The 23,190-nt window shown below is 54.4% G+C and overlaps 7 protein-coding genes and 1 non-coding gene across 8 annotated transcripts in view; 2 read left to right on the top strand and 6 right to left on the bottom strand.

The window, feature by feature from the left end:
* Positions 1-1,414, bottom strand: part of UMAG_15023 (putative protein kinase C) — a gene marked incomplete at both ends in the record, with an annotated part of 3,673 nt that extends 2,259 nt beyond the window's left edge. Inside the window, 2 exons of the mRNA XM_011393282.1 lie at positions 1-1,311; positions 1,409-1,414. Coding sequence (XP_011391584.1) covers positions 1-1,311; positions 1,409-1,414 — 1,317 coding nt within the window. The remainder of the gene's footprint in view (positions 1,312-1,408) is intronic.
* Positions 1,415-3,444: 2,030 nt separating this feature from the next.
* On the bottom strand, positions 3,445-4,158 carry UMAG_05725 (putative methylene-fatty-acyl-phospholipid synthase; the record flags this gene model as incomplete). The annotated part of the gene is made up of 1 exon (XM_011393170.1): positions 3,445-4,158. The coding sequence occupies one exon, from the start codon at positions 4,156-4,158 to the stop codon at positions 3,445-3,447; it is 714 nt and encodes a 237-aa protein (XP_011391472.1).
* Positions 4,159-5,016: 858 nt separating this feature from the next.
* On the top strand, positions 5,017-6,406 carry UMAG_05724 (uncharacterized protein; the record flags this gene model as incomplete). Its single annotated transcript, XM_011393169.1, has 3 exons — positions 5,017-5,268; positions 5,355-5,445; positions 5,532-6,406. The coding sequence occupies 3 exons, from the start codon at positions 5,017-5,019 to the stop codon at positions 6,404-6,406; spliced, it is 1,218 nt and encodes a 405-aa protein (XP_011391471.1).
* A 136-nt stretch (positions 6,407-6,542) lies between these two features.
* On the bottom strand, positions 6,543-8,585 carry UMAG_10941 (uncharacterized protein; the record flags this gene model as incomplete). The annotated part of the gene is made up of 1 exon (XM_011393258.1): positions 6,543-8,585. One exon carries the CDS (start codon positions 8,583-8,585, stop codon positions 6,543-6,545), a length of 2,043 nt encoding a protein of 680 aa, XP_011391560.1.
* Positions 8,586-9,810: 1,225 nt separating this feature from the next.
* Positions 9,811-13,308, bottom strand: UMAG_05722 (putative 40S ribosome biogenesis GTP-binding protein; the record flags this gene model as incomplete). The annotated part of the gene is made up of 1 exon (XM_011393168.1): positions 9,811-13,308. One exon carries the CDS (start codon positions 13,306-13,308, stop codon positions 9,811-9,813), a length of 3,498 nt encoding a protein of 1,165 aa, XP_011391470.1.
* A 482-nt stretch (positions 13,309-13,790) lies between these two features.
* On the bottom strand, positions 13,791-13,910 carry UMAG_16088. The gene is made up of 2 exons: positions 13,873-13,910; positions 13,791-13,826 (listed from the first exon to the last, which is right to left on the bottom strand). It is a non-coding gene; the product is annotated as a tRNA-Phe (tRNA).
* Positions 13,911-15,046: 1,136 nt separating this feature from the next.
* UMAG_05721 (uncharacterized protein) lies at positions 15,047-18,766 on the top strand (the record flags this gene model as incomplete). Its single annotated transcript, XM_011393167.1, has 1 exon — positions 15,047-18,766. The coding sequence occupies one exon, from the start codon at positions 15,047-15,049 to the stop codon at positions 18,764-18,766; it is 3,720 nt and encodes a 1,239-aa protein (XP_011391469.1).
* A 284-nt stretch (positions 18,767-19,050) lies between these two features.
* UMAG_05720 (uncharacterized protein) lies at positions 19,051-20,946 on the bottom strand (the record flags this gene model as incomplete). Its single annotated transcript, XM_011393166.1, has 1 exon — positions 19,051-20,946. One exon carries the CDS (start codon positions 20,944-20,946, stop codon positions 19,051-19,053), a length of 1,896 nt encoding a protein of 631 aa, XP_011391468.1.
* Between the last annotated feature and the right edge of the window lie 2,244 nt (positions 20,947-23,190).

The following is a 23,190-nucleotide window of genomic DNA, read 5'->3' as shown; positions in this document are numbered from 1 at the left end:
GGGATTCGTCATTGCGTGAGTCGATCCGGGACCAGAAGAGGTTGGAGCGCCTCTCGGCTGAACACTGTCGGCGGTGACCCAGCCTTCGCTAGCTGCATGAGCGTGTTGTGAGGCATCGGGCACCTGACCAAACTTCTTCTTACGTTGCTCTTCGACGATATCGCTGATGCGGATCCAGAGCATACCGACAGGAACGGGATGCGCGTTGCCGAGCTTGTCGTAGACAGTGACTTCAAGCTCGTTGGCATTATCGACGGGGATCTCAAAGTCTTCTTGCCAGCGCTCGTTGCGGCTGGGATGGGTGCGAGCGCGGGGCGTATCTTCGACCTTGATGACCACGGTGGATTCGCGAACGGAGCGAGAGCCGCGTGGGACGGGTGCGTGGTCGATATCGCGAGCGCTGCGGATCGAGATCTGGAGCGTGCCGGAGAGCGGCTTGCGCAGGTTTTGTTTTCGGTTCTCGACGGATTCGGGGCTGGCGTTGTCTTCCTCCTCTTCCATGACGTAGAGTTGCTTGTATCGCTTGAGTGCTTGCTGGAGGAGCACGATTTTGCTCTGACTCTCGATTCGCTTGCTCTCGGCGTCGTTGCGGCTCTTGCGATCGCCTTCGGCCTGATAGAGCTTGGCCATCTTGTCAATACCTTGCTTGTATTGCTTTTCGATCTGCAGCTTGAATTCGAGTTGATGGAGCATGCGAGAGATCTTGGCGGTGGTGTGCGGGGTTTCGTCCTTGATCAGATCGAGGTTGGTGTAGTTGCGCCTTGCGCTGGTGCCCATGCGGTGCATCGCGGGCTGCCACGTCTCGGAACCTGCCGGAGCGTAAGCGCCGGCGCCTAAGGAGGCCTGACTGGCATACTGAGCGTAGGAGCCGTCTGGGCCAGCAGAAGCACCATTGTCTGGAGCGGGTGGGAGCGAACGTCCGTCATAGCGACGAGGGTTGACGGCGGGCGAAGGCGGGTTGGAGCCGATGTAAGAGGAGCTGCTATCACCGGGATAGGTGCGATTTGGACCGATGGAGCCTGTGCTGGTTTTGGATGAGGCATAGCTCTGCCTCGAGTCGGCAGGAGTGGTGCTGCCAGTGGGACTGTCGGTGCGAAAGCCGGGGCCGCCACTGGCGCGACGCGATTTGAGACTGTCGAGCGACTCTTGGAGATAGGAGATGTTTCGCTGCGCTTCTCGAATCTGGGATTCGGCCTGACGAATGACGTCGGGGTTGTTGGTGGCGGCTCGTAGGGCTTGATTGCCTTCCATGATGCGACGCTGGGTCTGGATGCGGGCGTAGACCTCGGCGACCTTGGAATCGCTTGGGTCCTGTGGTGATGCAACAAGGGAATGATCAGCGGATAAGGCTTGGTTGACTGGATGTGACGGGCATACGCGGATTGCGGTGCGTGACGAGGAAACTTACCGCCATGATGGCATGCAATAAATTGCGCTCTATCTAGCGCGGATTGCAAAGGCAGAGGAAGGATAGACGTGCTTCGACGGGAGGATGTCCAGGTGGTGAACAAGGAAGGAGCTTTCAGAGATGAAAGTCGATGGATGTGATTCGCCGCAAGATGGGAATACTATGTGCGCTAGCTTGTATGCAATGTAAGCAGCAGCTCCAGCGCGGAATCTTGGTGACGAAGCTAGTCTATGGCGATCGAGCGGAGGATGTTTCAAGCATTGACTGATGGTGGTAGAGTAGTCAAATGCGTCGGCGTCGTGGCTGAATAAATGGCTGCGACGTGAGTAATTTTTGAACCTGAGCTAGTGGCTGAGCCAGGACGAAGAAGGAAACCAACGTGAGTGAAGGGGTCGTCCAAAGAATCTAGGCGTTACAGGGCGAAAACAAAGACAAGGCACGAAGCGCGTGCGGATCAAGCCGAGCCGCACAGGTGGCAATAGAAGTTGAGGCGTAAAAGCGTGATACGCGAAAGACGGCGAAAGATGGTGGTTGACAATTAGTAAGAGGAGAAGCAAGAGGAGGAGGAGGAGGAGGAGGAGGAGGAGGTGATGGAGCGCAGTCGAAAATCGAAGCCAATCGAGAATCACGAAAAGGGCCACGCTGATCAAGCTCTCTAGTTGAGCCAATCGTCAATCACGAATAGGTCGAGTTTTGGTTCACTGAGCCCCTGGCTGCCAGCTCTCACGTTGGCTGAGGCTGAGACACTCACTCACTCTCACACACACTTGGCCGAGCGCGTTGACCTGCCTTGACGCCAGCCAAGTCGTAAGTGTCCACAGTGACCCGTCAACAGCAGGCAAAAGTGAACGCGACAGGCGTGAGAAGCCGTCAGTCGTCTTTTACTCTCGTCTCGGTTGCTTTCGAAAATCCAACTGACGACTATCAAGTCACATGAATATATTCACGATTATAATCACGAATCGTGAAGCATTGCGAATCTCCAGCAGCTCATCACACACACACACTCGCACTCGCTGTAACACTCACGACTTACCAATCGCCAATTTCAAAGGCAAGACGAGTTCAACTCACCGACGCGCTCTACTCGTGACTGTGCTCTTTTCAGCCCAACCACCTGCAGCGCGACTCACACACTCACGACTGATTCACAATTCACGATTCACGTTGTGATTGCTGCACAGCATTCAGATTCACGATTCGACTTGATGATTGGGCATTCGAAAAAAGAAATCATTCACAGATTATTCATAACGAAATGCAAAATATAAAGTACCGAATACAAAATACAAACAGAAAACCGAAATCGCTGTTGCCATTCAAATTCACGATCTCTCCTTTTCTTAGGGGCTGAGCTCAGGTGTCGTGCGTCTCACGAGTTTCACACGGCACGCCCCCCGAAACGCGTCGTGCGTCATTCACGATTCACGATTTGTGATTTCCGAAAGATCACCCCACCCAACACGCACCACGCACCACGCTCTCTCACGCACGGTTCAACCCAAACCTCACGACTCACGTCTGACGAGTATGATTGCCCGAGTAACTTTTTGATACTTGGCCGTGTCAACGTCAAGCCGTACTAATTCTTTTCAACACTCACGACTGACTGGCTTGAGCCACCGTCTGTTTGAGCCTTGTGCCTCTTCTACACCACCGCTTTGTGGTCAAGCTGACTTTCAATGCCATGGGGACGATTGCAAAACATAAACAAGGGTACTGTACAGTTGAGTGTTACAGGTTCAATCTTGGCCCGCTCGCCAACAGCAGGGAGAGCAGGTGAGATTGGGTATCTTTCAGCGACTGCCAATGGGCGGAATTCTGGCATGCGCACGACGAGTCGAGGTGCTGTTGAAGGTCTCGATGTTGTCGCAGCCGTTGTCTTTTCTTTTCCTCGTCTTCTTCTTCTTCTTCTTCTTCTTCTTCTTCTTCTTGGGCCAGCATGCAGCGAGCCGATGCAACCGCGAAGCCTTGCTCGTCGACACAAGCCGTAGATGTCAATCATAGCAAGACCAGCTTAGCTCGTTCAAGCGGTATTAGGCGTTGGGCTTGGATGGCGTCCTTTTGCTTCGGTTGCGCGTGCCAGAGGCAGGACCTTGACTCTCGATCAACGCTTGCTTTTCGGCTTCAGCCCTCCTCTTCTTCTCGGCCTGCTTGTAGATGTTGGCGGTAAACGGTTCCTCGAAGCGCAGAGCGAGCGCATAGACGATCACCACCAGGACACTGAGCAGCAGTCCAGCAGGTTTGCCAAACCACAGCGCAACCGCGGTGAAGCTCATCGAGCTACCCCAGTACATGGGGTTGGCCATCACGTTGAAAGGAAAGCCCGTGACGATGCTGTCCATAAGGATACCAAAGTAGTCACCCAAGTAGGTGCCCGTGACACCGAGCGCCCACATGGACGAAAGCACAAAGATGTTACCCGAAGCAAAGAGCAGAGCAGCGACAGGCTTGACCCACGCCTGTTGCAACAAGGCATGCGTCGGCTGATCCTTGAGTGCGAGGTTGTACAGATGGTCACGCAGAATGCCAAGCGAAAAAATGGAGACGGCGAGCAGGTAGCATCCGAGGTAGCGTCGTCCGCCGAGCAACTTGGTGATCGTCTTGTTGTGGTACTCGTTCTGTGCCACAATGTTCCAGTAGAGCGGGTTAAAGCAGATGCTTCCAACAGCGATCCACAACGAAGGTTGCGTCAGATCAACCACGTTGGACACCACATATGCGCTCGACTTGTGAAAAAGGGCCGACATCTTGCAGTACAGCTTCAAATAAACAGGGATCGTGGCAAAGGACGAGAAATAGGATGGTGGTCTTGTGTATCCTTGACCAACGCTGTGCGAAGAAACCTCCGTAAGGCGACGATCATTCCGAATCACGAATCATCTATCATTCACGATTCACGATTGGCATACAGCAGCAGCACACGGCAGCAGCACATGGCTCACTCTGTAAAATCACCCATCATCATGGTTGGTAATTCACGATTCGTGATAACTTATTGTGATTCACATCACAACGTGGCTGTCTGATGCACGGCCCGACACTCACACGCACCTGTGACTTCCAAGAAGGAAGGACCTTGACCTATTCCCACGTCCATCACGCGTCAATCACGAAAATGTGAGTTCAGACAAGGAAAACAAGAACGAAAACCCCCCCCTAAACGTAAATCGTCGTGAATTCAGCGCGGAGCACGGAGCTGTCACAGTGAAGATCTAACATCCACGTGACGATGTGGCGCACGCGTAGGGCGACATCGGAGATTTCCGACACGATACGACGTCGAGTGACATACTAGGTGGTTCGGCTTGCTATCCGATAAGAATCACAAACACGAGTGTAGAGCCGTTTGAGCGCTACGCCACTCTCGTCTGTCTCACACCCAGTCAGCCAGCCCTTGTGTCTAGTGTGAACGCTGCTGAAATGCGCGCGCGCGACAGAGAGAGACAGGCAAAGAAAGGGGGGAAAGAGGGAAAGAGAGAAAGAGATGGCAAGGCTATAGCAGCTTGAACAAAATTACACTTTCTCTGACCCTGGCAACGGCTCTTGTCCTCTACTACGATATCAACCAGGTTGTATGGTATCCAACGCCCTTGTACACAGCATCAATGGAGAAGATTGGCGGCTCGCCAACCTGGCTCAAACTGAGCAGTCACCTTGGCGTTCACTTGCACGTCTCGCTCACCAACGTGCCGTCCGAGAAGAGCATGCACTACGCCTCCATAATCAGCCAACTAGAGGGTCCTGGTCAACATCTCATCGTGACAGCTACGATCGAGGCACCTGACCAGGCCAGCTTGGTCTTAGACCATCGCTGCACCTGGGCGATAGTCAAGCCAATCCTAGATGATATTCATTCGGTGAGCTGGCACAACCTCGCCCCATCTTCGTTCAATGCAGCCGCTCTCTGCTCGAGTTGACAGCTGATCCTCCAGATACCCTCTAGCTTCGTGATGGATGGCTCAAAATATCGGATCTTCTGGTGCGCCCCTTGAGCGATCTCGGAAACACCGAGGTCGCAGACCAACTTGGACAAGGTCAGTCCCTCCATCCAGCTTTTTTTACCTTGTTCTACATGCATATCTGCTGACATTCTATTGTCCTGAAAATCTATACACTACAGCCGTTCTACTCACATTAGTTCCTGTGAGCGTGCCCGACGATCTCACCAACATCCGGTGCTTGCGTGTTCATCTCGAATGGATTGACTCGCGCGCTCAACGTGTCGTACCTCTCCAACAACTCTTCCAGCTTCCCTCCTTGCCATTACACTTGCGCGATCTTTTGAGCCAGCTGTCCTCACGCCTCCTCATACAAGTCCTGCTCAGAGATGCCTCTATGGCAAAACTGTATCACCGTTCATGGCAGCAACGCCAGCAGCAAACCGTACCACTCATCAACAGCATCGCCGCGTCACTACGCTCGCTGCTATCTTTGTCATCTAAGCAAGCTCATCTCGAGCCCTTGCTGCAACAGATCCGGCTCTCACCAACTATACCTAGCGCCATCTCCTTGGCCAATGTCCTCACCAAGCTGGATCTCTCCCATCATTCACCCTGTGTGCCGCTTAGCTCGACTGTCAGACGAGCCGCAAGGCAGTGTAATCAATTTGGATGCACTGACATGCCTGCCCTCGAGTTCGCTCCAGATCTTGGCGACGTCGAACTCGGCTGGATCGTCGCCGAGCACGAAAAGTTTGCTGCCGCTTCTTCAGACGACGACAAGGATGATGATGAAATAAGCCATATTTCCTTTGCGCCAGAACACGATCAGGACGAGAGTAGCGCAGATTCAGGCTGGACTGAGATCCTACAAAACAGCGCCAACGACGGCTGTCATGAGCTCACGAATGAGGTTCACCTTCAAACGCCCTCGGACTTGAACTGCATCGAATCGGCTCCTTGCACATGTTCGAGTGCTGCTCAGGACGTTTTTGGCAATCAGTACTTGATTTCTCGAGCTTTGCAAACCGATGTCGACTGGATTAGAGAGATGTAAACTGAGTCCGACCCGAGTCCGGCGCGTCTCACTGGAAAAGCCAGTCCCGCGATATCAACCAACGCTACGTCATCATCAGCATCGTCTGCCGCTCTGCTCCGCCCTGCGCACGCTTGTCCCCATATCCATGTCCATTTCAGGTCAACGGGACAAAGCAGCAAACCAACAGCGAAGGCAGACCACAAGGTGCAATTTTCATCTCGAAAATGCCTCGTGTGGGAATCACGACGTGCTTCCCGTCATTGCTTGGTTGCACGATCTCAGCATTCCAATAGAGTGGCGCCGTGTTGCCAACGGTGGGAATGTAGCTCCCATCTTCGGCTTGGCTTCCACCCACAGCGAGCTCATACAATCGAAAGAACTCTGATGCCGAACTCTCGGTCATGAGCTCATAACACGACAGCCTACCGCCGGTCATCTCGTGTCTGCCTCTGCCGCAGAGATCCTGCGCCAGCTGATTCGACGCGTACACTTCGCCCGCTTTGCGGCACACGAGCATTGGTATCGGTGTAAAGGGAAGCACTGACTCGGAAAAGTAGCGCACATTGCCTGCCCATTCGGCTTGCAACTGGATCAGGCTCGATGGTTGAATGTTATCCTCGAGCGAGAACCAAAGACGTCGGATTTTCGAGAGCGCCGCCTCCACCGATCGGATCGACTGCTCGGACCAATTCTGTTCCGTCATGTATCGCATCAGTGATGCATAGCCTTTGCGGTATGGATACGGAGCGTATACATCGCCGGGCCTCTGTCGAGCCTGCGCTTCTTGGCCGTTCGAACCGGCTCGAAGCTTTGCACTCTGGGCATAAGCGACATCGCTCGGTACGTGTAGTGCAGAAGTAGCATGTACATTGCTCAGATTGTGATCTGCTACGTCGTTCGCAGACGTCGTGCCAGACCCTACTGGATGGCTATTGCCGAGATCTGACGGCCGCGGCTGATGCTGCGGCAACGGTGCGACTGGATGAGCTGGCCGAAGGTTGCGTGGGTCGGAGCTCGATGGGACGAAAGGATCGACGTAATGATGGTGTAACGTTGGCAACGAGGCGCCCATGTCAGGACCAATGTCATCGAGATGAGCAAGATGTGATGGGTGATGAGCTTGCTGATGTGGTGGCTGGTGGCGTGGTTGATGTGGAAACATGGACGTAGCTTGGCCGTTTGTATTGTGCGGGTGCGGCGGCATTTCATCATGAGGAGCGCCATTCTGGCGCGTATGAAACGCGTCTGCGACGTCAAAAAAGTAGGTTGAGAAGAGAGAGTCGAGCTCTGCCGAGGTAGGTGGCTGGAAGATGGGCTGGCCCTGGAGCAGCTGCGACGGTGCGGCTCTCGCTGGCATTGAGGATCCTGCTTGCATTGGGATCGACTGTGGTATCGACGTGTGGGAAGGTGCTCCCGGTGCCGACATGGCGCTACTTGGCACTGATGCTTGCACATTTGTGTGGATATTCGGTCGCGACGGGGCGTAATCAGTGCGAGATACATAAGACGACGACGGTGGTGCTGAGGATGCATATTCAAGCGAGATGGGCGGTTGGTTATGTTCGAGATGCGCAGCGGCTTGGAGTTTATGTTGTTGATGCGATTCTGTGGAGCTGCCACGAGCATCCTCGGACTTGATTTTCCTCTTCCTATTCCGACTGCCATCGGATGCGGCTCGCTCGGTAATGTCGTCGTTGGAAATGGACGGTGCGAGCTGGAATGTTGAGGCAGCTGCGGCTGACAATGGGAACCGAGCTTCTTGTAATGAAATGGGGTTGGTGCTTGGTTCGAGAGTGGCTGGCCAGCTGTCCTCGTGGTCAAGCTGGCCTTCTTGTGGAGGATCAACGCATCGATCTGCGATTCCCCTTTTAACACAGCGATGGCAAGGGCGTTTCTCTTCGCACACCAGATGCGATCGTCGGCAATAGACGCATGCTTGTCTGAGCTTTTTCTTTCTACGCGGCAGAGAGCCGATAGGCGTCGCAGGCGCATCGACCGAATCAGCGACACTGGTAGACGCGCCAACCGGTTGGTTAAGGGGCTGACGAGAGCTCTCATTCAGGTTCAAGTTGACGGGAGCGTGTGCCAGTGAGCTGCTGGATCGGCGATCGTTGACGCTCTGAGAATCAGGTGCGGGAACATAGTCGTCCAGCAGGTAGTTGGGCAGGACCTTGCGATTGCCTCGAAGCGTGTCCATACGTGCAGGAGGACGAAGTGTGGAGCAAGAAAGCGTCCTCTATCGCGATACCTCGCTGCGAATCGGTCTCCACCGGAAATGTGCAGGTGGTCCGTGGTCGCAGCTCGATCGTAGAATCGATGGAAAGCGCTTGACGACTGAAACAGTGGTGGCAACAGTCACAAGTCACAGAGTGACGCTCAACCAAGAGAAAACATTCGTGATTCGTGGTTCGTGGTTCGTGGTTCGTGGTTCGTGATTTCCGGGTCGGAAAAAAAAACTAGGGCCACGGGATCCGGACTGACGACTCATGACTGCATCAACGCGGGCGCGCACCAAAAGCTAAAGCACGTAACGGCTTCATGACGGGTGATTCTTATTCGTGATTGGTGATCCTTGCGTGTTGGCCTCAACACTCACGACCCTAAGACCAGGATTCTCAACCGAGTTCCCGGTCATAAAAAAACAAAGGGTCACGTCAAACAATCACCAATCACCAATCACCAATCACCAATCTCCATCACGAGTCACGAGTCACGAGTCAGTTGAGAAAAAATCCCACCTCAAGTTAACATACAGTATTTTGGGCTGCTTCGTGCTTCGTGCTCCGTGCTCCACGCTCCCGTGTCGGTGCTCGTGCTCATTCACGACTGCTCTGGCTTTGCATGCAGGTATGGACTGCAGCGCAAGTTGTAGCTTGGGCACCTTTTCTGCATCTCGTGTGAAGACTGACGACAGCCCGGTATGAGGGGTTGCAGCGAGATCCAAACAGCCGCTTTGGCGGAGCAAGGTGTCGTCCTCCCAGCTGGGGCTGCAAGACATGGGCCACGAACAGATGATTGGAATCTGGAAAACTTTGTCAACAAATATGAAGATCGGGTTTCGTGAATAGACACGCACACTTGCTCATCTCGAGAGCGCTAGCTGCATGCGAGATGGCAAATGAAGCGCCATTCACATTCACATTCACGATTCGTGATGGTCAGCGAACGAAGCCTGAAAGCAGAAGTTCGAACAAAGTTACGCGTGAGAGCATCGTAGAATGCTTGACGCGGCGCTCGTCGTTGGCCAGAGCCATACACACGGTATCTCGCACCTGGTGGTTTGTTTGGTACGAAGCTCGTTTGCACACATGCAGGCACATTGCCCACATCCATTCAGCTCTCGGTAATTTGGTTGCATGATCAGACACAATCGTGAATATACAATCGTAAAGCGTGGCTCATGACTACTGCATCTGATAAAGCTACTTGGCCGTCTTCTGGCGCTTTGCAGCTGACTGAGCCTTCATGCCCTGGATACGATAGATCTCTTTCATCTCGGCCTTTCTCTTGACGGCGCGAATCTGCTCGTCCTTGTCGGCCAATTTCGACTTTTGCGCCTGTCGGAGCTTGTTCTTGGCCTTTCTCTTGTCCTCTTTTTCGCGCTGAACCGTTTTCATCTGCTGGAGCAACGCGAGCGCCTTTTTCTCGTCACCCTCGAGCACGACGGCGCGTTTGGCGAGGTACGAAGTGTTGTTGCTAGCCGACATCTGTTTGGGTTTGCTCTTGAACGGTAGTTGTGCTTGCAAAGCACGCGGAACGCGTAGCGGGTTGAACTTGCGTTCGGTGCGTTCAACTGCTCGGTAGCTAGAGTTGATATGGTTCGGAGCCTTTAGCTGACGCTCCTTCCTCACTGCACCTGTCAACCTCATCCCCTGCCATCCCTTGCTCCCTCGCAACAATAGACTCGTCACCGGATTGTAGAACTTGCGCGGTTGAATCGTATACCACGCTCGCAAGAAAACGATATCGCTCATCAAAATCTTGTCCTCAAAAGTCGCTCGGAACTGTCCCTCTGGCTTGGCCAGCGCCTTCTTGACCTGTCCTCGAATCCCCGAAACCGTCTTGATATGTGCGCCTTCGAACTTGGCCACTTCGAGTGCCGAGGAGAACATATCTTTGATAAATGCTGTGTTCTTGTAAATCTTTGCGGGTGTACCGGTGAGTTTGAGTTTCTTGACGATCTTCTGACTACCGGCATCCACATCGAGCACCACACCGGTGGCCGAAACTCGGAAACAAGGCGTAGAGGTCGAGAGTGTATTGAATGCGCAGAAACCTGTATTGGGCGCCGAGATGGGTCCGTAGAACGACGCAAGGCAGTGCATGTGTTCCGGGGTGTACTTGAGCATCCGATTTCTCGTTCCGTCATCCAACGAGTAGATCGGGATCGATTGAAATCGACGCCAGCCGAGCGAGAAGATGAGTGGGTCGTTGGTCTTCAGGATTTTCTGGTGCCATCGATGACGTTTGATGCGTACTTGAATGAAACCGAACGACTCCTCGCTAGCCAACAACCCGCCGACGAGCAGCGGGTAGGTCGCGTCGAAATTCTCGACCAACTCGTACGCCACCTTGCTCAACTCGATGCGCACGTAAGCTCCTGGTTGGTACCCTACAACCGAGTGACGCGTGTCTTCGTCGACTGTAGCAAACTCGGACTTGTTCAGTGCGGCTTGAGCTGCCAACCGATCCTTCTGCTCGTCGTACCAGTCCTGTTTTGTGTCAGCGTCCGGATCGTCGTATTGCTCGTCGAACCGGCGCTTCAGCGCTTCCTTTTTCTGAGCCAGTGCTTTAGCACGCGCTTCTTCCGTCGAATCTGCATCGTCTTGGTCATCGTCATCGTTGTCGGCACGCTCCGATCCGTCCTCGGAATCCGAACCTTCATCTGGATGCGAGACAGCCTCGTCGCGCTTGCCATCTTTGCGCTCCTCGAGGTTGTCTGGCTCATCGCCTGTGATGAAGAAGCGTCGGATCGAGTCCAAAATCTTCTCTTCAGCCCAGTGACTTAGATCGACCGCTTTGCAAACAGGACGCGCCTGGTCAGGTACATCCTGATATTCCTCCTCCAGCTCACCAGTCGTGGCAGAAGCGGTGCGCTGGCCGTCGGCACGACGGAAGAAATCATCGCCCTCATCTGACTCGGCCAGTATGCGGAGGTCGTCTTCGTCGTCCAAGTGGCTGTGGACGTTACCAGACGCGATCTGTTCGGGGGTCTTGTCCGAGTGGTAGATGAGACGCGCCAGGTCGAGTGGTTTGCGCGATCGGTTGGCAAGCACCGTGGCTTCGGCGCGCGCAGCGAGGTCGCGTTTCCAGGGTGCGATCTCGTCGTCATCGTCGTCGGAGCCAGATCCAAAGCCGGAACCAGAGCCAGGATCTTGATCATCGTCATCGGCATCGTCTTGAGATCCGAATCCCATGTCGGAGTCGCTGTCGGCAAACGGGATCTCCTTGGAAGCAGCTCCATCCGCTTCATCCGCCTCGATGGCTTTGCGCGTGAAAGCTCGACGGTTGTCACCACGGTCTTCTTGGTCGTCGTCATCATCATCGTCAAAGCCTGCTTCGCTTTCATCGTCCTCTTGGTCTTGGACATCATCATCGTCGATATCGTCGTCGAGAAGCACGTCGTCGAAAGCGGCTCGTCGAACGCGCTTGCCTTTAGCCGGTGATGTGTAGACTAGACCATCTGGGTTCTTGTCGGCCGAGATGTCCGCTGAGGGCAAACCGGTGGTATCCGAGTCGAACAATCGCAGCTCGCTTTGCGCTGCGAGCTCGTCGAGCGTGGTATGTGCATCCTGTAGATGCATGACCATTCGCTCGCCTTCGCCGGCCGGTTCCACTGGGTTGTCACCGTTGCGTGTAAAGTTTCCTGGGACGTTGATATAGACGGCGTCCTTGTCAAACATGACGCCACCGACGTCGCTCATGGGCGCGTGAATGAGCTTGGCTTTGTCCGAAAGCTTTCGACGCTTCTCGCTGTCTTGGGTGGGCAGTGGACATGGGTCGTTGAGCTTTTCGATGGATGTGATGGAAAGGTCGCCCGCGCCTGGAATGTGAACTCGATGCGAGGATCGTAAGTGAGTTCCGTGGAGGTAGCCGTAGACGGTAATGGTTCGATCACCCTTGGGATTGGCACGGATTTCTTCCCTCGGTGTGAGGTCTTCCATTCGGTCGGCCAGCACATAAGGATGGGCGTTGCGAAAGATAAGTGGACGGAACTTCATGACGCCAATGAAGCGCGAGAGGTTTTGAATCTCTGTGTCCGGATATCGACCGTTGATGATACCGGAAAGGTAGAACAATTTGGCACCATCGTAGATTTCAGTCCAGAAACGATGTTTCAGACGCTTCTTGGTGGCCTTGAGCGTCTTTGCCTTTTTAATGAGGTCGAGATGAGTCAATACGCCAATGACCTTGGGAAAACCATGCGATTGCAAGACGTTGAGGAACTCCATGGTCTCCATTTCAAAGCCAAAGGAGCCATCGATCATGAGCAGCACCAGATCGGCGACCTTGCCGATATCGATCATGCTGTTGATGTCGTTGTTACATTCGATAAACGTGACTCTTCGCTTTTTGCCCGTGACGACGGTGACGGGGCCCTTGATATCGGCGAGTGTGTGTTTGGTGTATCGGCGGATGAGGGAGCGCATGAGCGTGGTTTTGCCAACACCTTCAGGACCCACGACGGCGACGATGATGGGAGGCGGCTCGTCTTCTGGGGTCCTGTCGGCCAGAGGCACATGGAACCGTTTCTGCTCTTTTTCAGCATTGCGCAGGATTTGCTTCTGGGCGACATTGATGTTGGCCGAGATGAAGGCCTTTGGGTTAAAGCCGTTGGTGTGCTTGGGCTTGCCCTTTTCGGCCTTGCCGCCGGTCTTGGCCTTGCGATGCGCCTTGTTGGATTGCTGAGCGTCCGCCATGGCGAAGAAACGCCTTCAGCTAGGTAGGAGGAGATGATGTGGGGTTCAACTGAATGCTCTGCTCTGCTCGACTGCTCGACCCGAGGGAAGCAAAAGCGCCCGCGTCGCGCCACGACGAAACTGTCTGGTCGAAAGCGCTCGATAAGCTGACCAGGGGTAGCCAATGGATGAACGTGTACAGGAAGACAGTAGTATGGCTGGCGACTGTAGTAGTTGCAGTAGCAACAGCAAGACACTAGGTAGAGAGAGTGTGAGAGTGAGAGAGAGCAAGTCAAAGTTGAGGTTGTGGCTGATGCTGAGTACAGCTGTTGGTGAAAAAGAACCTCCTCGACAACGAGGAAGGGTCTTCTCGCACACAACTCAAATTCTCGAAAAAAATTCCGGCGCTGCTGCTCCACCTCGGGAGTTCTCTCGCTTGAACGCTTACATAAGCAACCACACCAGTCAAACAAAACTGCAAAAAAAAACCCCTAAAAAATAAATGCTTCTGACCTGGATCGAACAGATGACCTCCCGATAATCAAACATCCACTGCAGACAGTGGCGACTTATTGAAACTGAATTCTTCAGTCGGACGCTCGTACCAACTGAGCTACAGAAGCGGGTTATACAATGCCCAGTTTATAGTATACATATAGTATTTCGCTAACCTTCTGTCAGGCCTTCTCCACGACCTGTATGCGATATGTGCCACCGACGTCCGACTGTGATGAAGCAGGCAGGAGATCGCTTTCAACAAGGTCAGTCGCACAGAGACAAGTGCGAAGGAATAACAAACCTGTTCAAGTGCACCGACGAGTTCGTGATTGCCGCTCAGCTGAATCGTGAATCGTGAATCGTGAATCGTGAATCGTGAATCGTGGAATCACGAATCAATCACGAATCACGAATAGCAAGACATGTTGACGTCTATGAAAAGTGGCCTGACATTCACGATTCGTGATTCACGCGGTCTTTGGTTTTGTGACCTCTTTTTTTTTTCGTTTTTCTTTTTCAAAGAATCGAATAGCGAAACTCACGACTCAAGACAATCGGTGCTCGACTTGCCGTGTGCCGTGTGTGTGTAGCACGTTGGACTGCCGTCGGTGAGTTCATTCACGTTGTGTGATTCGTGGTTGTCAGCTCAGCCGCTCCACACACAAAATCGTACGATGCTTCACTCTACGCCACGCTAAGTTAAGCGTGAAGCAGCTTGACGCTTTGTGCTTGTCACGCTTTGCAGCCAGCAGCCAGCAGCCAGCAGCCAGCAGGCAATCACGAATGAAATGACATATGCACGATGGATGCTTTTTGACGTTGTACAAGAGCAGACAATTCACGTAACCTTCCGAGCAAGCACGAAGTCCTACCTCCTGTTCAACCACGCCCACGTTCATCAGCCATCTCTCGCGCCCTGCAAGCAAACAGTGTTGGCTTCCAGCTCACCTTGGCTCGACTCGTCCCACTCGACTAAATCACTCACAGGTCTGGGTTTGTCTCGGTCCCGACTCTTTGCCACTCTTGCACAGCCATTCATATATCTACTCCATCACCTTCTACGTCACAAGCATTGACATTGACATCCACCGCGTCGACACACACACACACACCAACCGACACTCAGCCATAGCCTTAGCCTGCTGTATATATCCCATCCAGCCATTCCAATCACACAGCTCTCTGTAGCTTCCCGGCTTGCTTCACCTCTGACGAACGTCCATTGCTTATTTCAATCTCGTCACTGCCTCTTGCTTGACACATGGCCATGTATCCGGTGTCCATCAACGACGGCGGCTCTTCTGCCTCTCTGCCCCACCATCCGCAGCAGCAGCAGCTCGAGAAGAAACAACAAAACGCTCAGCAGCCGCTCCAATCAGATTCGCTCGATAGTCACCTCCTACACTTGCATCAGCAGCAAGCTCAGCTCGAAGCTATGCATATCCTTCAACAGCAGCAGCACATTCTGCCCAGTATCATTACCCCCAAGGAAGAACAGATCAGTGTCCTCCACGATCCCCCTTCAGGCCCTTGGTCCAGCGAAGACTATGATTCCATGATGCGCTCCATCCTCGATGCCACCCTACCTTCGGATCACTTTACCGACCTCGAAGCTCCTGCATCCCTCGCATCCTTCTCGGCTTCATACGCTGGCTCCTATGTCTCTACCACCAGCGACAGCGGTGCTAGTCCTAACAGCATCAATGATCTCGTCTACGGAAGCGCCAGCTTCCCCACACCGCCAGCTTCCGATGTCGGTTCCTCCGCTCGTAACTTTTCCTTCTCGCTGACTCCTCACAATGGTACAGCAATCAGCCCAGATGGCAGCCTCGATTTCTCAAACACTTCCTATGCACAGTCCTACTCAGGTTCCGACACCACCTCGCCGTACGCTCAGCAGTTCAATCTCCATGCTTCGTCCTCCACCTCGCCATTCGGTCTGCAACCTGTGCTCCCACCAGCACCGTTGCCCTTGAATGGCACTTGCCCCATACCCTCCAGTCAGCATTCCGATCTGCCCACCTCCATCTCTCCACAGTGGCACGCCAACTTCCTCACTCCCACCGCCCCTGGTCTTCAGCCTTCTCCAGCACCGCAAGTCGTCCCCCGAGATGCTGCTCAAATCACATCGCCGTCCGTGTCCGCCACTGCTACCAGTGCAAAAGCGACCGGTCGAAAGAGACGCGCAGGCGATGTCAATTCCGAACCCAAAAAAGCCACCGCCGTTGCTGCGTCCAAGTCGGAATCTACCAACGTCGTCCGCATCTCAAAGAAGGCCAAGCCAAACGTCGAACAAAAGACAGCATCTTCCAGCAGCGCTTCCTCGATCAACCAGATCAGCAGCAAGTTGCCTCACATGGAGGTAGGTAGTAACGCCACTGCTCTCGCTGCCATCCAGAGACTGAAAGCCAAGCGACTTCAAGAAACACAAGCGCAAGCTGCCGCAAAGGCTGCTCATCAAGCAGATGCGGCACAAGCCTCCTCCGAAGCACTCGCCACCTCTGCCGACAAAGCACAGCTTGATCCTGCTACGCGTCAACAGAAAAAGGTGGCCCACAATGCAATTGAAAGGAGGTACCGCAACAACATTAACGACAGGATTGCTGCCCTTCGCCGTGCTGTACCAGCCCTTCGAGAGATTCGACCACGCAAGACGCCTTCCGGTCGAAGAAGTCGAAAGGCGCAACAGGAGGAGGATCTCGTCGACGGTGTCCCCGCGGCTACCAAACTCAACAAGGCTACCATTCTAGGCAAGGCCACTGACTACATCAAGTACCTCAAGTCGCGCGAATTGCGCCTAAACAGCGAAGTTGCCGGACTTCGCGAACTCGTTCGCAGTCTCGAGGGCGGGGAGGAGCTTCTAGAGCTTTGGGAAGGCGAGATGGACAAGGTAGTCGCCGAGCAAGAAGCGCTCGCCGCCGCCGCTGCTGCCAGAGAGGAAGAAGAAGCCGAACAAGGCCAGCCCGCTGTGGAAGCTGACGACGATGACGACGACGAAGAAGATGAAGAAGTGGCAGACGACGACAACGACGAGGCTGACGCAGCTGAAGGCTCCTTCGCCAGCGCTTCATCTTTGTCGCCTTCATCTGCTCGTAGCCGCACTGAATCCAAAACTGGACGCGGTCGTAAATTGGGCATCGGTGGTGCCATCTCCTCTGTTGCCTCCTCTCGTTACATGCTGGCCACCTTCCTGGGCATCAGCTTCATCGGCTCCGGTGCCGAGTTTGCGCTGGACGGGACTGCGTCGGACGCAAGCCAAGCCGTTGCTCGCCCTGCGGCTGGCAAGGTCGTGGTCGGTGCAAGCCGTCAGCTGCTCAAGCGGTCCGCTACCTATCTAGCGCCTGGTACTTCACTAGCTCAAGACGCACACGCCTTTGACGCTGTTCCCACACACGCTCTCACTTTTGAAGTGTTGCGGGTCGTATCATTTGCTTTCTGCTTCCTCTTCCTCGTTTGGCCCGTCTTGTCTCGTCTCTTTGCACACAGTTCAACGTCCTCCTCCGGACGGATGAGCGAAGCAGATCAAGAGGAGGAGCAAAGGCACATTGGCGAAAGTCGCAAGCTGCGCTTAGCCTTGACAAAGGGCGAGCTGGACGTTGCCACGTTTGATGCTGTTGTACGTGCTCGTGTCTCGGCGCCCACTTCTACAGTGCTCGCATTGCCTTCGGTTGCTGTGGCTGCATTGCGCCTCGCTCTCAGTCGGTCCACACGCCTCCACAAGCTTGTGCCCGCCGAGAAGCTGTCCGATCAAGATGCTGCCGGTTTGGGTCGTCTTCTCGAAGTCGAAACGCTGTGCGAGGCCAGCTCACAGTCGTCCTGGCTGCTCCGACTTGAGACAGCTCTGCGTGTGGCCAACAGCAAGCTCATTCGTGGCGGGCAGGATATGCGTGCTACTCGTGATCCTGTCTTGGCGTCACCGAGGCTCAAAGCTACGTTGGCGCTCTCTCTGGCTCGTCTGGGTGAAGGAATTGAGTCTATACAGGATCTTGCCGACCAGATGTGGACGGAAGCGCGGTCCAGTCTTTGTGATGCTGCCTCTTGCACGGCGTCATCGAGCGCAACTGTGGGCTTGCGCTCGGCTTGCGACAAGGACGAGAGGTTGATGGAGTCGGAAGATGCCTCTTGGCTCTCTTGTGTGCTCTCACTTGACTTGGACAGCGCGCACGACTTGCTTGCCTCTGCATGGTCGTCGGCGGATGCGTGCAGTTGCGACTACTCTGCTGTTCTGGCCATGGCAGACGTGTACTACTGCGCGCGACTGACGGACGTGTGGAATAGCCTGTTAGTGAGCTTGTTCGAGGCTTCGTGCCCGTCGGCAGCTGAAGCGCGTCCTTGCTCGTTGGTGCGCGACTTTATCTCGCTGCAGGCTAAGCAGAAGCTCGAGCTTAGCATTGTACTCGATCAGGGCAAGCGCAAGGAGCTGCATCGCGAGATCACGACGCTTGCGCGCACGGCGCCACCGACTGCGCGCGCCTGGCAGATGGCGCAGGTGACGCTCGCAAGCTGGTCTGCGGTGCTAGGCAATCTTGGACTGGCACGACACGTGGGCTCGATGCTGCGCGATCATCCATTTGGCGTCGAGGGGCGTGTGCAGCTGTCGAGCGTATCCATGCTGGATGCATTTGTCGCTATGGACGTCGAATGCGACACTGGCTCGCTTGCAACGTACGATCAGCTTGACGCCAAGGCAACCCTGTTCTTGGCATGGATCCAATTCCTGCGCACCCTCACTGACGCTCGTACACACCCGACACACTTGTACGCCGCTACACGTCAGATTCGAATGCTCGTCTCAGGCGTCACTACACACTCGACCTCGCACCTCTCGGCCCATCTCGATACGTGTCTCGACCTGGTCACTGACCTCTGCACCGCCCTGGCGCGCCGTCTCAACCGCCTCCCTCGTATCCCTCACGATGAGCCTCTCAAACTGCTGCTCGACACTTGCAACGACGACACAGACTCCGGAATCGAACTCTGATCTGGAGCGTGTCGTGTATGGTGCGCACACTTGCACTCTTGGCTACTCGTGCCTGGAATCTGATTCGTGATTGCGAAAAAAGCGTCCTCCGCATTGTGCGTGCTCGTGTTTTTGTGGAGGTGACTATCTAGGTTTTGTGAAACGAGTGTGAGTGATATAAGCAAACAAGAGCGATACGCGAGGGATGTGAGGGGGTGTAGTGGGAGTTTTCAGCTCGGAGAGTGCGGGGGAGGGGGAGGAGGGGGGTATTTGAGTAGACAAGGAGGGCGGGGGGTATAAGGAAGCTAGAGAGCGCCGTCTAGGACGGCGCGGACGTCGTCGACATGCGCGAGGTCGGCGAGGAACGGACACAGGTCGGTCAGTTCGGTGTCATGAGGGTCGTTGAACCAGCTGCTGATAGGCACCGCGTTGTTCGGATGGAAGATGTAGCTGGCAGGTGAATTGTCGATGATGATCGTCTCGCCAATGCGCCTTCCTAGTTGACTTAGATCCTTCACATAGTTGCCCTTGTGGTTGTAACAGCTCTCCCTAAACAACCTATGTCGAACAGCATGGTGAATGTCCAACATATCCAGCACAGGATCCGCATACTTGGAGAGCGAAGCGGTGAAGACGACCACTTCATAGATCAGGCCCATCTGACGCATGAATTCGTCTACTCCAGGTCGCTTGATCACATACACATTGTGCACCGTACCGTCGATCTCGACTGGCACAATAAAGTCTGCATTTTGAATCATCTTGAAGCTCGAATGCACCAGCGTCTCGTCCAGATCAAGAACGAGACATTTGCGTCCCGTGTCGAGCGCGCCGATGCTGGGCAACAGAGGACACGCTTGTCCGAACTCGTCCAACGGGATTCCCATGCCGCCTTGCATGATCAACCGCTGCTCTTCCGTCTGATCGTCGGTCAGGTAATCTTCGTCGTCCAGATCCATCTCGTCGTCATCGTCATCGTCCTCGTCCTCGTTGTCGTCGGAATCATCCTCATCTTGGTCTTGGTCAGACGAGGCGGATAGCGAAGATCGATTCGCGCCACCGTTGACACTCGAGGCTCGAGACTTGCGTGCTTCGTCGGCGGTAACGAACGACGCACCGGGAGGCACCACCGCGCCGGACATGACATCACCCGTCTCTGCGCGCGGCAACTTGGTGCCTCCACCCGCGGTGGTTGGGTAGTCCGCACCGGCAGGTTTCGCTGCACATTTCTCGTTCGAGTTGGCTGTTCGTCCAGGTATGACGCCAGGTTTGATTGTACCCGCCGCAGTTGCAGCGTTCCGCGTGCTGCTTGCACGGCTCTTTTCCTGCATCTCTTCGTGTTGCACTGCAGCAGAGGTCGCAGAGGAACAGGTGAGGAATGCGACGAATCGCTGTGCGAAGCTTGGCTTGCTTGACTTGGATGTCTTTGTCGCCGCTCTCGACGTCAAAGTGGATTTGGTAGAGGGTGACGAGGCCGGTGCGGCGTTTGCTGCGTTTGCTGTGTTGGCTGCCGGTTTGGCGGTCTTGGCTGTGGAAGTATTCGCGTTTGCAACGCCGACGGGTGATGGCGCCGCTGGCAGGCTGGATGCATGTGTGCGTCGAGGTACATCGATCAGGCCGTGCTTCTCGACAGTTTTCTCGCTGCTTTCGGCGGCCGTTGGTACACGAGAGGCTTGGGTAACCTCTTGCTGTTCTGCAGCTGCGGATGAGTGGGTCGCATCGGACGCAGGAAGCACGCTAGCGTGTGTGAGTGTGTTTCCGGCGGTGGAAGTGCCGATCAAGGTAGAGGAAGCTTGGTGTGAATGGTGCGTTTCCGAATCTTCTTGCGTGTCTGTTGAAGATGCGACGACAGCCGACGAAATGGCGGGAGCGGGTGCTGAGGTGGCGACGCTCGAGTTGGCGCGAGCTTGTGAGTGTGCGGCTTCGGAACCGAGGCGTGCTGCCGCGGCGACGGCTTGATCCTGCGACCTGAGATGGGCAGCTTGTTCTACTTGTGCAGTGGTAGCTGCCGCAGCGCCCTTTTTCTTCTTTTTCTTCTTCTTTTTCTTTGCAGAAGCATCGACAGCAGTTTTCGACGCGAGTTGGGCGGGTCGAGCAGCTCGAGCGACCACGGGTACTTGTCCGGGTTGAACTTGTGTGATGATGGATGCCAACGCGGATGATTCGGATGGGTCCGGGACGCTGGTGATGGGAGAAGACATGTTGTCTTGTCGGGAGGATTAGGATGAGGAGAAGGATTCCGGGGATGAGGATTCCAAGAGTGTGGTAAAAAGGGTGCGAGGGTGCGAGGTGGAGCGGTAGGCTGTTGGTGTTGCGAGGGCAAGCGGGATGCTGGATCGACTGGGTGCGGGTGCAATGACTGGGAAAGCAGCGATGCTGTTGATGAGGTTGGTACTGGCTTGCACGACCAAGCACTGGCGGCGCTGCGGGCTGCAAGCAGTGCCAGCTTGGATGAGTAAGAGCGTCGAAGTGGGACGAGAAGGACGCAGGATGTTTGGAAGTCGTGGAAGCGTGAGACGGACGCGGTTTGCTCGAGTCTGTGGACCGACGGATCGAGTCAACGTGAATGTGAACGTGAACACGAACGTGAACGTGGCCGTGGCTGTGGCTATGGGCTAGCTAGCTCGGGGATGTTTGTGCGTGAGAGATGCTGAGACGCAGGCGGGCGTGATTGAAAGGCGAGATCGAGAGCAAGCGCGAGTAAAAGGAGCGCCGGTGTTGCGATGCTTGATAGTGGTATCCTCTGAAAATGAATGCAGTCTAGCTGGGGTTTCCACGAGAGGTGTGCGAGCGCGAGCGAATGCGAATGCGAATGCGAATGCGAATGCTGTGAAAGGTTGAACGAGCGTTGTCGAGGAGCCGAGGAGCTGCAAGAAGGAGTGGTGATGGTCTCAAGGAAAAGGCAGGTCCAAGGGGCAAGGCGGAGAAGAGGTCAATCACAAATGGCCAAAAGCAAAGTGAGCAAAGAGCCAAAGAGTCAAAGAGTCAAAGAGCCAAAGAGCCAAAGAGTCAAAGAGTCAAAGGGGGGTTCAACCAAAGAGGCAACGCGAATCACGAATAGGCACGGAGCGTGAGCCCACATCCAAAACACAAAACACGCAACGACGTAGGACAACTGACGACTCGAGACTCGTTGGAGCCGAGCCAGTGAGCCAGTCTGTCCCAACGCACGACTGACTCACGACTACTCGCGACTAACGAGTTGAGAAGCGCGAAATAATATGGAATAATATACGTTATGAATCAAATCGAAATCGGCTGTTCTTTCGCGTCTGAACACGTTCAAGCGAGAGGGCAGGTAGGATGCCAGGCGAGATGCAACACGAGCCTGTCTGTCTCTCTCCATGCTCGCTCACTCACGCTTTCTGGCGCTGACTGGCTGGCATCGAGGTTCACAGTCACGAGTTTAGTTGCCAATCCAAGTACTAATATTTATGAATATTCACGATTATCAAGAATCGCGATTAAAAAAAAAAATAATCCTGAACAGTCACGAGATCTGCGAATCGTGAATCGTGAATCGTGAATCCGATTCAAGAAAAAGTGTGGAAGACAAGAACCAACGATGGCGTAACAGTCAATGCCACAATTGTGAATCGTAAATCATGAATCGTGAATCGTGAATCGTGAATACGTGTCCACCCACCTCACACTCGTGACTTGACAGACTCACGACTCGTGATTCGTGATTCACGATTGCGTCGAGGAAGGGGCATGTTAGGCTGTTCGTTGCTGCACACCTGACCAAGAACAACACGGAACGCGCCCAAAAGAAACTGAAAGGTGAGGGCGTTTCACAGTCAGACTCGCCACTTTCGGTTGACACAGCACAGCATACGGCAGGCAGTCATCACTCTTGACTAACTTACAGTAGTTATGTCGGCACACGGCGCGGTAAACGGTGCGGCAACACGGCATGGCGCACGGCAAGGCACATGGCTCGAAAATCGTGAATATAGCCAAGTCCAAGCCACGAGCCGAAGCGCTCAAGCTGTATTCTGTGATCCTACTCTGTACTGTACTGTACTGTACTGTACTACATAGTACAATCCTGTATCTCTCTCGGCGCTTGCGCATTTTGAGAGGTGAGTCTGTGTCACGAGCCAGAACCTCGAAACGCCAACACTCACGACTCACGACCCTCAAATTCAAGGCACGAGGTGTTGCACAAGCAGTCACAAGTCGTGAGTTGGTGTGATTCACGATTCGTGGTTGCTACTTGGCACTCGACCATCCATGCTCATCCTCATCGGCTCGATTCGTCACCTCACCTCTGCTCACCTCCTACTTTCACCATCCTTTCCAACTCACGACTCTTTTTCTCTTCGTCCTCCTCTTTATCTGTTCTCGTCCCTTCCTCCGTCTTTCTTACCTTCGGCTACCGTGTATATTAGCTGCCAAAACATCCTCTGCCTCGGTTCCTAGCCCATATTCACACAACACAC

The sequence above is a fragment of the Mycosarcoma maydis genome, chromosome 16, assembly GCF_000328475.2.
Source record: "Mycosarcoma maydis chromosome 16, whole genome shotgun sequence".
Lineage (NCBI taxonomy): Eukaryota > Fungi > Basidiomycota > Ustilaginomycetes > Ustilaginales > Mycosarcoma > Mycosarcoma maydis.
Note: the sequence above shows the minus strand (reverse complement) of the source record. Positions and strands in the feature narration are given on the sequence as shown.